Source organism: Ursus maritimus, unplaced genomic scaffold, assembly GCF_017311325.1.
Source record: "Ursus maritimus isolate PB19 unplaced genomic scaffold, ASM1731132v1 scaffold_28, whole genome shotgun sequence".
NCBI lineage: Eukaryota > Metazoa > Chordata > Mammalia > Carnivora > Ursidae > Ursus > Ursus maritimus.
The window spans coordinates 5,435,549-5,447,720 of record NW_024425341.1 but is presented as its reverse complement, the minus strand read 5'-3'; the positions used below and the strand labels follow the sequence as shown (position 1 = coordinate 5,447,720).

The window sequence follows — 12,172 nt, the reverse complement described above, 5'->3', positions numbered from 1 at the left end:
GTGCTAAAGTAATTGGTCTGTTGCTTAAAGGATTTGTCTCCATGTCATATCAGTTTCCTGGTGAAATGTATGAAGACTGATGTTGGGTACTTGATTTATCATAAAGACTTTCACCATCATAGTGATTAATTTCCTTTTGTGGAAAAAGTAGTAAACATATCCTTTTTGTTCAGAAACCTAATTAATACTTTCCTGTGTTTGGGGAGTTTGGGCAAATCACAGTGGAGACGTTTGCATCCATTGTTGCTCATGAGTTGGGTCATAACCTTGGAATGAATCATGATGATGGCAGAGATTGTTTTTGTGGAGCAAAGAGCTGCATCATGAATTCAGGAGCATCGTGAGTAACTGAATTCTTTCTTCTTGTTCTTCTTAACATGATATCATAGATAAGTGTTTCTTAAATTCTGTGATGTACTCATGTCTATGTTGAAAAATTAGTCCTGGCTCCTCTGAGATTAATTACATGATACACCAATGAGAAGTCTGTTTTTTAATTAAGTAAATGATTCCAGAGAGCTTTAAGAAAGAAACATTTGTATAGGCACAAGTATGTGGCTACACTCTTGTGTAAATTGACACACCAAAAGAGTATAAGAACATGGAAAAATTTATATCTGAATTAGGAATTAGGAAAGCGTTTCTATTAGATGTAGTGCAGGTTGGATTAGATTGAAAGACTGTATGAAGCATTTACTCATAAATCCCTTCTTGAGAAAGTGCTTTGTTGTCACTTAAATAGAAGTCTTGACATAGTCCTACTAACATCTCTACTTTTATAGATAAAGGTGAGAGGCAAGACAAAGAGGAAGAGAAAGAAGAGCTAACATTTATTGAATATTATTTATTATGAATATTATTTATTAAGTACATTATTATGCACTTAAAATGCATTAATCTTTAATGCTCAGCAACCTAAAGAGATGTGGGTATCTCTAGTTAAGGATAAAGAAAGTGAGGTTACACATCTAAGTAAGTGGTGAAGCTGGGATTTGAAGTCAGGAAGTCTGGGTCCAGAGCCTGTGATCTTAGAACCCCTTCCTTTGCCGGGATTCAAAAGTAATTACAATAGAGGATCTACAGGTGAACAACACCACTGGGTCCTTGGGCTTCTTTTTGATGTGGATTTGTTGTAAGGGAACAAGGTTCCTGCCTAGTAGGCAGTAGTGCTAAGCAGAGAGCTAGACGTACACAATGCGTATGTGAGTAGAAGCTGAGCTAGAGAAAAAATTAGATGTGGAAGATGTTCATTTTTTCCAAACACAGATGAAGATTTCCTATGAGGACTAGCCATAGCCCCAACTGTTCATTTCCTTTCCTACCTCCCTCATGTTCCTGGAGCATGGAAAGAATAATAAAAACTGCTGTTAGCCAGCTCTTTATCTTCAGATCTGAAAGTACAATTCTAATTAAATCATGGTAAAGGAAAGCACTCGAGTAGAATTTGCTGCAGGATTTACCTGTTTTTGAGCAAATACTAGGCTGAAAAATAGATGCGGAAGAATTAGAACAGGGTTCATGAAAAAAAAAACTATACTTAATGAAAAAAGTAATTATATTCACAAGAAAAGTCATATGTTTGTAAAAGATTTCCTGTAGGAGAGGGAAGTAAATTTAGCATTTGCTTTGGCTGGGAGTGAAGTTGAGGAAGACATGAGTTCAGGGAACGAGAAGTGAATAATCAACCATGAGATAAGACAGGAGACTAAGGTGAAAACAGTGGTATGCGGACTTAGGAAAGGAATGTCCTGAAACAGTGCTAGAGTGGAATTTAAAGTGGTGTAAGAAGCAGTGAAGAATGGACCCATACTTTATTCATTCACTCATCAAGTATTTATTTATTTATTCATTCATTTTTTAATTTGATTTTTTTAAGTTTTTTTTTTAATTTATTTGAGAGAGAGTGAGAGAGCGCACACATGTGTGAGCAAGAGCGGGGCAGGGACAGAGGGAGATGGAGAGAGAAACTGAAGCAGACTCTGCCCTGTGCACAGAGCCTGACTCAGGGCTTGATCTCAAGACCCTGAGATCATGACCTGAGCTGAAACCTAGAGTCAGATGCCTAACCAACGTATCAGGTATTTTTTGGTGCTGACTAGGTGTTAGGCTTTGTTTTAGGCGCTTGCAGTATATCAGTGAATTAGGTAAAGACTTGCCCTTAATGGAGTTCACATTTTAATGGGGGAAGACAAACTAGTAATGTAATAAATACATCTGTAGTAGAGAACATTAGAAGGTGATAAGTGCGATGGAAAATAAAATAGAGCAGGATTGAAAGATTGGGAGGGCCAGAATTGGTGGTGGTGGTGATGGTAGAGGTCAGGTTGCAATTTTTAGATTCGTATTGTCAGGGTAAGCTCCTTTGAGGTGATATTAGACCAGGTACTTGAAGGAGATGAGTAGAAAGCTGTGTGGGTCTCTGTGGGAAGAGCCAAGTATGAAGGAAGAAGTATGGTTATGACAGACTGTTTTTCAAGATGGAAAAAATTACAGCAGGTTTGTATGCTAAGAGGACTAATTTAGTAGAGGGGTAAAGTTGGTGATCTAGAACAAAGAGGGCCACATTGCTATAGCTGACCTTAAGTGGGTGAGGGCATGGGGCACAAGTGGACGGGTTTGTTCTATTGGAGCTCAGGGTATCTGTAGTAATAGGAATAAATGGATGTTGTTGCTGGTAGACGGGTAGTTGTGCTGGGAGTCTGTGGTTCAGTTTTGTCAGTGCAGTAGGAAGGAGGTTCATCAGCTGAAAGTTTGCGGGGGAGCTGTTGGGGATTTCAGGAGATAAGACAAGGTATGAAATAGTTGCGTGGTAGAATGGGAGAATAAATGGAGTAAAGTATGTTTCCTGGGCCGTTTTAAAGGGTCACTTGAGATTCATAGTCCTGAATTTTAAGTGAGATTGGTTTGTGGTTGTGTGTTTGTGTGCAGCCACATTCAACTGCATAGGTACATGAGAGAGGGGATGTTAACCAGGCTGTAGTTAGGCCAGATACAACGGAGTAAGAGTGGTGCAAGGAAGTCAGATCTATTTGCAAAGGAGTAATTATCATGATGGACCATGACATTTAAGTTGGATAAGGCTTAGGAAGGGGAGCACATTAAGGGGATAAGGGAAGTGAAAAGGGGAAACACCAGTGAATCAGATGTCCTGGTGGGATTAAAGTTATATTGGAATATAAAGGTGTACCTGGGGAGGGTAAGATGGGTGAAGTTGAGATTATAAATTATAGTAATGGTAAAATGTCCATTAAAAGCATGGCAGTGAGTGGTTGAATGGTGGAGGATTAGATCATTGGAGGAGAGGAGTTCAAGCCATGGAGAGCCCTAGAGATTAATAGGATTATATACCTGTATATTGAAGTCAGCAAAAATTAAGAGAAGAATAGTGTTAGAGGGACAATGTTGGTGAGAAGGACATGAGAGGGAGTAACTCAGGGGTTGGTATGTTAGTAATAAAGATAGCAGGTAGTTTAATTTTATGAGACTCAGAGCTGGGAGATTTTAGGAAGGAGCAAGAAAGAATGACCTAGAAGCCGCAATCTGGAGGAAGAACACTGACTCTATCTCTAGTTGTATTCGGGTTTGGGAAAAAGCTCCTGCCCCTTGAAAGGCACTTTCAGAGCAGAGGTTGAGGATGTCAGAGTCTTCGCTGATGATGGACTGTGAATTCCGGGGTGCATAGTAAGGGAACAGGAGGGAGATAAGGGCCTATACAGAGCTACAGCTTCCTATGGTGATAAATGTAAACAGGATTGAAGGACAGGAGATTTGTCTCAGGAGACTCAAGGCAGGGAGTGGTGCTGCAGCTGCGTGTGTTAGGAAATGGAGAGGGGGTGAAGTGTTTGGGATTCCCTCTTGAGCAGTGGATCCAGGAGGTCTAAATTTATCTCAGTCTTAGCATGGGAACTCATTTTGGCCCTGGTTGGGCAACTCTGCCTTCACGCCTGCTCAAAAAAGATCTGCAAGTCAATCTTGATAAGCTTTCCCAGATTGCAGGGGGAAAGGACAGGGATTAAAAATTAGAAAGATGGATTGGATGTTGAGAAGACAGTAGAAAGAACAGTTTTTGGGCCGTTTGATTTAGTGGAGGGGCAACAAGAACAAATGGAACTTGAAAGAAAATATGTAATATTAAAAGAAATAAAAACAACTGGGGAAGGTATAAAATCACAGAAAATTGAAGAAATTGATGTCTAACTGCGTTTTAAATCGTCATAATAATGACCTCAAGGTAGAAATGAAAACAGGATGCACATTTCTAATTCACAAGGACAATTTTTTTTTTTTTTTTTTTTTTTTTTTTTTTTTTTTTTTGAGTAGGCTCCACACCCAACTTGGGGCTTGAACTCGTTATCCTGAGATTAAGTGTCACATGCTCTACTGACTGAGCCAACCAGGCTCCCCAGGACAAAAAATTTTTAGAGAAAGTATGCGACATAGAAAAAAAAAAGTCCAAGAGAACATTTGTTAAGGTGTTACAAAATACAGAGTGTAAGATATAATAATTTAAGGCCAAATAAAGCAATTTTGACAAATATATATGGAATGCCTCTCAGACTAGTTCTCAAACCATTATAATGTTTTATCTGGGAAACATAGCTGAGACAAAGAGATTCAAAATAAGGCAAAAATTATCACCTTTCATTTGTGAGATGTATGATCATTAATGAACATTTATTATAATTGCTGGTGTTATGTTATTAAAATATGTAATGTAAAAAGCATGTCAAGGGAAAATGAGCACATATCTTAGAGGAAATTTTAAAACCTCTTTCTTAATCATTAATAAAGCACATAAGATTATAGAAGTTTAAATAAATATTAGTATGGTTGATTTAATAGATAAAAATATAACTCTGTACAAACAGAACATTTATCTTCATTTCAGGTGTTCAGGAATCTCCACAAAAATTGACCGTATATTTTGCCAAAAGACTTACATAACTTAGAAAAGAAGCAGAAACAGAACAGGTCTCATTCTTTGGTCACCATGTGGTAAAACTAGGTATTAATAACAAAAACCCTAAATGAGTTGGTAATTTAAGAACACTCTTCTAAGTAAATCTTATATCAGAGACCTAGAGGCCAAAGTAATTATAAAATATTTGGAATAAAATGGTATTATGAATATTACATTTAAAACTTATTGCATATTAAAACTTCAGCATGAATACGAGATCATCTTTAATATAAGGTGATCTACCATTTTCCCCATGAGAACAGGCAAGAAGTTTTGGGGACTAGCTTAAGTATGTGACCCGGTAGGGGTGTAGAAGATGTGAAGGGAGAGAACTGTTACGGGATTGTGGAGAGAAATAACTATGGCTATGGGAGAGACTGACCACTTAGGAGTTGAAGTAGAGGGAAACTGCCAACATCGGGTAACCTGATAGAGTGGGACCCAGAGGAATAATCAGTCTTATTCTCCTACCAACTTCTTATCTCTGCCAGTGCCTCTTATTGGCTGTGTTTCATTGGATGCAGTCTGTATAGGTCAACCTTCTATGCAGAGAACACGGGGGGAGAAGGACGGGGTAAGATTGGAGGGGAAACCATAAAATATTGGGCATTCATGATACTATCAGTACTATTAGTTTATTTTGGTTTGGATTTTCTAGCTAGTGCAATGAATAAGAAAAAGATTTAGGAATAAACATTTGAAAAGAAGGGGTAATGATGTTAATATGATTGTCTAGTTTTGAAAAGCAAGGGAATCAATTAAATAGTATTAGAAATACAGTTGCAACATAAGTGGATTTCCAATAGACCGGTTATAACTATTTTGAAAAAATGCGAGGAAAAAACTATATTTGCCAAAAATTCTGAATACCTTGGGATCAACTTAATAGGAAATATGCAGCACTTGTTTAAAGAACACACAGAAGTTTACTGAAAGTTGGAATACGTAATTTGAGTAAAGGCAGTGTTTTTTATGAGAAGACTATTGGCAATGTATCTGTCTTTATCAAATTAGCTCATAAATTTAATATAATTCCAATCAAGTTCCAGATCTGTATATATTAATTTCTTTCTAGAACTTGACAAAAATTAATTTAAAGTCAATTTGGAAGGGTAACTTTACAATAGTAGTGAAGAAAATATTGAAAAAGAAGACCCTTAAAGGCGGCTTTGGTATGAACTATTATGTTTGGCAATTGTATAATATTAACTTAAATGCGTAATAAACATATCAACAGTCTAATAGTAGAAACCTCAAATAGTAAAAGTGACATTTTTTTAAAGATGGGGTTATTCAGTAAATTAGGCTAATTTGTTAAGAATTTGGAAAAAAATTACCATGCATCATACATTAAAATAAATTCCAAATATATAATGAAATAGAAGAAAATATGACTTAATAGATATAATCTTGGCTAGAGAAAGGTTTTTCTAAACATAAACCTTTCCACTGCCTCCCTCACCCCATAACTGTAGAGGACAAAACAGTCTGTAGATTTGAAGAGTTGTGTATGTAAAAGACAATTCAAACAGTGAAAGGGCAAATAGCAAAGAATACTGTTTGAAACATCTGAGACAGGGTTTTTGTTTTATTTTTTAATAAAAATAGCAAAATTTACAGATGAGCAAAGGATATGATCAGGTAGCTCATAATACAAGAAATAAATACAAAAGATCAGTAAATTTGTGAAACTTTTCTCCACATTACTAAACAAAGAAATGTAAATCAAAACAATGAAATAGCATGTTTTTAACCTATGAAACCACGGTATGTAAGTCACCAGGCCACTCTCATATACTTCTGGTATGAAGAGAATTGGTGGAGGTTTTCTGTGTAACAGATTGGTTATTTGTGTCCAAAACCTTACAAGATACATTTTTAAGCCAGCAATTTTAGTTTTGGAAATTTGTTCTAGGGGAATAATCAGAATTTGAGCAAACAATATGTATATGCATTGTTCAGCAATAAAAACGGCACAACTTACACATGTCCAAAAAAATAGACTGTTTAAACTGACCACCAAATACCTATTTAGTGTAAACTGTATAGTACCAGAAGTCTTTTTTTTTTTTTTTTAAGATTTTGTTTATTTATTTGACAGGGAGAGAGACAGCCAGCGAGAGAGGGAACCCAAGCAGNGGGAGTGCGAGAGGAAGAAGCAGGCTCCCAGCGGAGCAGGGAGCCCTACGTGGGGCTCGATCCCCATGCCCTGAGCCGAAGGCAGATGCTTAACGACTGAGCCACCCAGGCGCTCCTAGAAGTCATGTTTTTAAACAGTGCATTTCAGACTTTTTTTTTAAGCTGGGGAAGCCTCCTCCTTTGTTTTTCCCCTACTGTATTCTTACCTAGATGCCCAGTATATAAAATACATGAGGGGAGTTTTTCTGGTTGAAGTGGGAGGAGGAGAAACACCCTCTCCCCTCTAACTGCTCCATGGCCCTTTCTCCCCCTAGGCTGCATTATGATTTTCAAGGGCCTTAGGCTCTTTTGCTTTTGTGAGCCCCTTCTTCCATTAAAAATATGAAAAATTATATTTTATGATTATATTGGTATAAAGACAGATATAACCCAGGCTGGATTCATTATTAAATATTCATTATTGTGATTTCCCTTTTTTTCTTCTGATTTTAAAGTAAATTTGCAGGCCATAGAAATTATCATGGCTCTTCGGTTTTGTGCTGTATCTAATGTATTAGTTGGCCCTGGCGCCTGTGAGCATCTCCTTAGAAACTCTAGGGTTTTACAGAAGATGGTTTGTAAATCACGCTGGTTAATCATATGTTAGTTAAAGTACATATTTATTCAAGTGAAAAAAAGAATACATGAGATATCATGGTATGAATTACTCCTGTTTTAAAAATATGAACATGTGAAGAAAGATTGGCAGGGAGTATGCCAAAATGTTTAGCTGGCTCTGATTTTTCGTGGTAGTCTTTCAGGTCACTTTTGTATTTTTCTTCCGGCTTTTCTTTGTCTTTTGAATCATCTTGTTCTGAGCAGATACTTCTTTTTAGTTAGGAAATAAGGCAATATTATTTAAAAGCGGTAGTCTAGAAAAAGTGTAGGTACCAGTCTATTACAGATATTAATAGCATTGAACATTTAGGAGGTTGCTATTTATCAATGTTCCCCTGGACTTTACTCTTGAGAACTGATAATATATGGTCGAAATATTATATGTTGTTAGTTTTTATTGTGGAGTTATTTATTTTTAAAAAGTTTTCACTGAATGATCATATTTCAAATAGATCTGAGTGGGTTGCATGGACTTTATTTTCCCATTATTTCTGGTGCCATATTAGTTCACACTTTTGTTTAGTATTCTAATAGAGATTTTTTTTTTTTTAAAGATTTGATTTACTTGAGAGAGAGTGAGAGAGAACGTGAGCTGGAGGAGGGCAGTGGAAGAGAGAGGGAGAAGCAGACTCCCTGCTGAGCAGGGAGCCTGACATGGGGCTTGATCCCAGCACCCTGGGATCAGGACCTGAGCCGAAGGCAGACGCTTAGCTGACTGAGTCACCCAGGCGCCCCTCCAATAGAGACTTTAGGATATATAGAATATTTGCCAGTTGTTGCCCTTGCCTTTTAGGGAGGTGGCGTGACTGTGTAGTGAGTCATTATGTGAGTGTGTACACATTTTATTGAACTTGTAATAGTAATTTTGTAACTGTAGTAAGTTAAAATTACCCAGGGCAAAAAGAAAAAAAGTCCTGTTTGTTTTTACTTATCTTCTATGACAGAGATACAGCTGGTAGTAAGTGTTGGATAAATATAAATATTCCACTGCTTACAGATGTTCACCTCTTGAGCTGTTTTCACAATTGACCTTTTGTATATGAAGCAGAAATGTATTATGCTTGCAGGGTTGAAATGGGACATGGCTTACACATGGTCTTAACGGCAAAATAAAATGTTAAAGAGACAGATTGAGACTGGGTGAATGGTGCAAGGAATGAAATTTTGGGACGTCATTGCTTACAGGGGTTAGTGTAGAAGCACTTTAGGAGTATTAGGAGAGGGAAACCTGGGTGGCTCAGTTGGTTAAGCATCTGACTCTTGATCTCAGCTCAGGTCTTGATCTCAGGGTCGTGAGTTCAAGCCCTGCACTGGGTTCCACACTGAGCGTGGAGCCTACTAAAAAAAAAGGTTAATATTAGGATAAAATTGAGTCTGTAGCAAACAGAGACATCTTGAGGCGACGCTTGTAATGGCAAAGGACTTCTAATGAAGGAACATTGCTTTCTAGATTTAGGAATACAAGATCTTAGAGAATAAAAGACTTATACCCCAAAAGATTGTAAGTGAGACTTCACTACTGAATGAAGGGCAACCTGCTTCTTCTGAGGAACAGGTGAACTATCCCAGACAGCATTGCATTCACTTCCACTTTGAACAGAGAAGTACTCTGGGCAGAGGGCAGAATGGACATAATGGAGATGGTGTTGGATTAACTCTTTAAGATCTGGTGGGCATTACCTCATTAGACAGATGGCTTTAGCCTATTCCTAGTTGAAATGGGCTTACTTCCTCCAACATTAATAATGGTGGTGTTTTCTGTTACATCTTCTTGTGTATTTTTGTTTTATTTTGTTTTGTTTTTCAGAGAAAGCTTGCCCTGTGTTCCAAATTTACCTCTTACTCTGGTCTTTATCTTGGATTTTTTTTTTTTTTTTTTAAATGATCGCTTCCTATAAAAGCCATAACCCCATGTCGGCTTTCTGATCTTTAACAACCCCCGTCAGGTTGAGTAAATTCATCTTTTTTTTTCCTAAAGGATTTCTCAGTCCTGATTGAGTACTCTTCTAGTTTACTAGACTCTACTGATCCCAACTGCAGAAAGAGAAGCACCACAGATAACTCTTGCAGGGCCTTCCTATTCTGATAGAACTTGTGATGTATTTTTTTTCTAAACACTTTTATTATGAAAAATAAGGCACATATAGAAAATCTAGCTAAACAAATGTATAACTGAACACATTAAAACATTTATTTATTTTTTTAAGAGAGAGAGAGAGAGAGCACGAGCGAGAGGGTCAGAGAGAAAGGGAGAGAGAATTTGAAGCAGACGCCCCACTGAGCATGGAGCCCGACAGAGGGCTCCATCTCAGGACCCTGACATCATGACCTGAGCTGAAATCAAGTTGGCCGCTTAACTGACTGTGCCACCCAGGCGCCCCCAGATGAACACATTTTTATAAAGTGAACGTTTGTGTAGCCACCCATGTCAGGTCACTACCAGGATCCTCGGAAGTCCCTTTTGTAGTTTTCTCCATCATACCTTCTTCCCTAAAGTTAACCATTATCCTGATTTTTATGGTAATCATTCCCTTGCTTTTCGTGACAGTTTGGCACGAAAATATGTATTCCTAAGCACTTTAGTTTTTGCCTGTTTTGAACTCTATTCATAGAATAAATAGAGTAAATAAACAGAATTATACAAGTATGTTTCCTATTGGTGTGGCTTTTTTTTAGTTGATATTGTGTTTGTGATAGTTGTCCATCCTGATACAGGTAGCTGCATTACATTTTCCTTATTATTGCTTCCATCTTCCTTTGGTTTGAAGGTTGCCCCCTGGGATTTTAATTCCCTTCTACTTTTGCGTTACAAGCCAAAAAAAGCTTAGAGGTAGGAGTTGTAGGAAGTTGTCCACCATAACTGCTGAAATCAAAGGGGGCTGGAGGAGATGTGTTGTGGGATACAGTGAATGCTAAGTACATACCTCACCAACAGTTGAGGTTATCCACTTTAAACTTCAGCTCATGAGTTGGATATAGAGTGGTATATTATTGTGCTTTTCCTTTGCATTTCCCTGATTACTTACAAGATTAGATCACCTGTTTATGTTTATGGGCCATTTGGATTTTGTTTTTTGTGAAGATACTGTTCAATCCCACTCTCCCCAGTTTTGCCATAGGGTTGACTATCTTTATTAATAGAAGTCCTTTATAAATTTTTGGTGACTTTTAGTGAAAAATCTTAATTTTAATGTAGTCATGTGTATCAATCTATTCCTTTACAACTATTGCTTTTTGTTTCTTATTTAGGAGATTGTTCCCTAACTTTGATGTCACAGAGATACTCTTCTGTATTGTCTTCCAGATTCTTGATCTGTTTTAACCTTCAAATTTAGGTCCATAATCCACCTAGAATTACTGTTTGTGCATTGTGTCAGGTAGAGGTCAGGTTTTTTTCCCAATAGGAGTACTTTGTTGAATTGGCACCATGTGTTAAAAAGATATATCCCTTTTGGTGCTATTTGCAGTGTCAGCCTTTGTCATAAATCTAGTATCCGCAAATATATGTGTCTGTTTCTGGGCTCTTCTATTTCATTTGTTTATCATTGTTTATTTGCATCACTACTGTAGTTTCCTAATTTTCACAGCTTTATAATTTCTTGTATAAAACAAGTTGTCCTAGGGGCGCCTGGGTAGCGCAGTCGTTAAGCATCTGCCTTCGGCTCACGGCGTGATCCCGGCGTTCTGGGATTGAGCCCCACATCAGGCTCCTTGGCTGGGAGCCTGCTTCTTCCTCTCCCACTCCCCCTGCTGTGTTCCCTCTCTCGCTGGCTGTCTCTCTGTCAAATAAATAAAATCTTAAAAAAAAAACAAAAACAAAAAAAAAAACCAAGTTGTCCTACTTTGACCTACTTGTTTAAGAGTGTCTTGGCTATTTGTGGCTTTCTCATGTGAATTTGAGAATTGTCCATTTCCATAAAAAAGTCTTATTAGGGGTTTGATCTTGTATTAAATCTCTAGATTAGTTTGGTGAAGAATTAACATGTTTTCAGTAAGGAATCTTCAAGTCCGTGATCTTTAATTCCTCTTATATTTCTCTATAGAGATTTAAACTTCATTTGTTAGTATTATTCCTATGCTTTGTATTTTTGTTTGCTATTGTAAATGATTTCTCTTTTAAAAATTAATTTTCTAATTTTTGTATAAAAATAAAATTGACTTCTTATATTTGTTTTATATCTAGCAGCCTATTACATTTTTATATTAGTGCTACACACCTGTAAATTCTTTTGGATTTTTACTTATATAATCATATCTGGCAGTAATGATAGTTTTGTTTCTACCTCATCAATCCTTATAGCTTTTATTTATTTATTTTTATTACCTGACTGTACTGGCTAGGACCTCCTGTCCAATATTCAAGTAGTTGTTGTAATGTGCATCTTTGTCGTCTTTTTTTTTTTTTAAACAAAGAAT

The 12,172-nt window shown here is 37.1% G+C and overlaps 1 protein-coding gene across 1 annotated transcript in view; it reads left to right on the top strand.

Annotated features, from left to right (window-relative positions):
- ADAM9 (ADAM metallopeptidase domain 9) overlaps positions 1 to 12,172 on the top strand; it is a 135,782-nt gene that overhangs the window by 39,074 nt on the left and 84,536 nt on the right. The window contains exon 11 of the mRNA XM_008686620.2: positions 207 to 340. Within this exon, the coding sequence (XP_008684842.1) occupies positions 207 to 340 (134 nt within the window). The remainder of the gene's footprint in view (positions 1 to 206; positions 341 to 12,172) is intronic.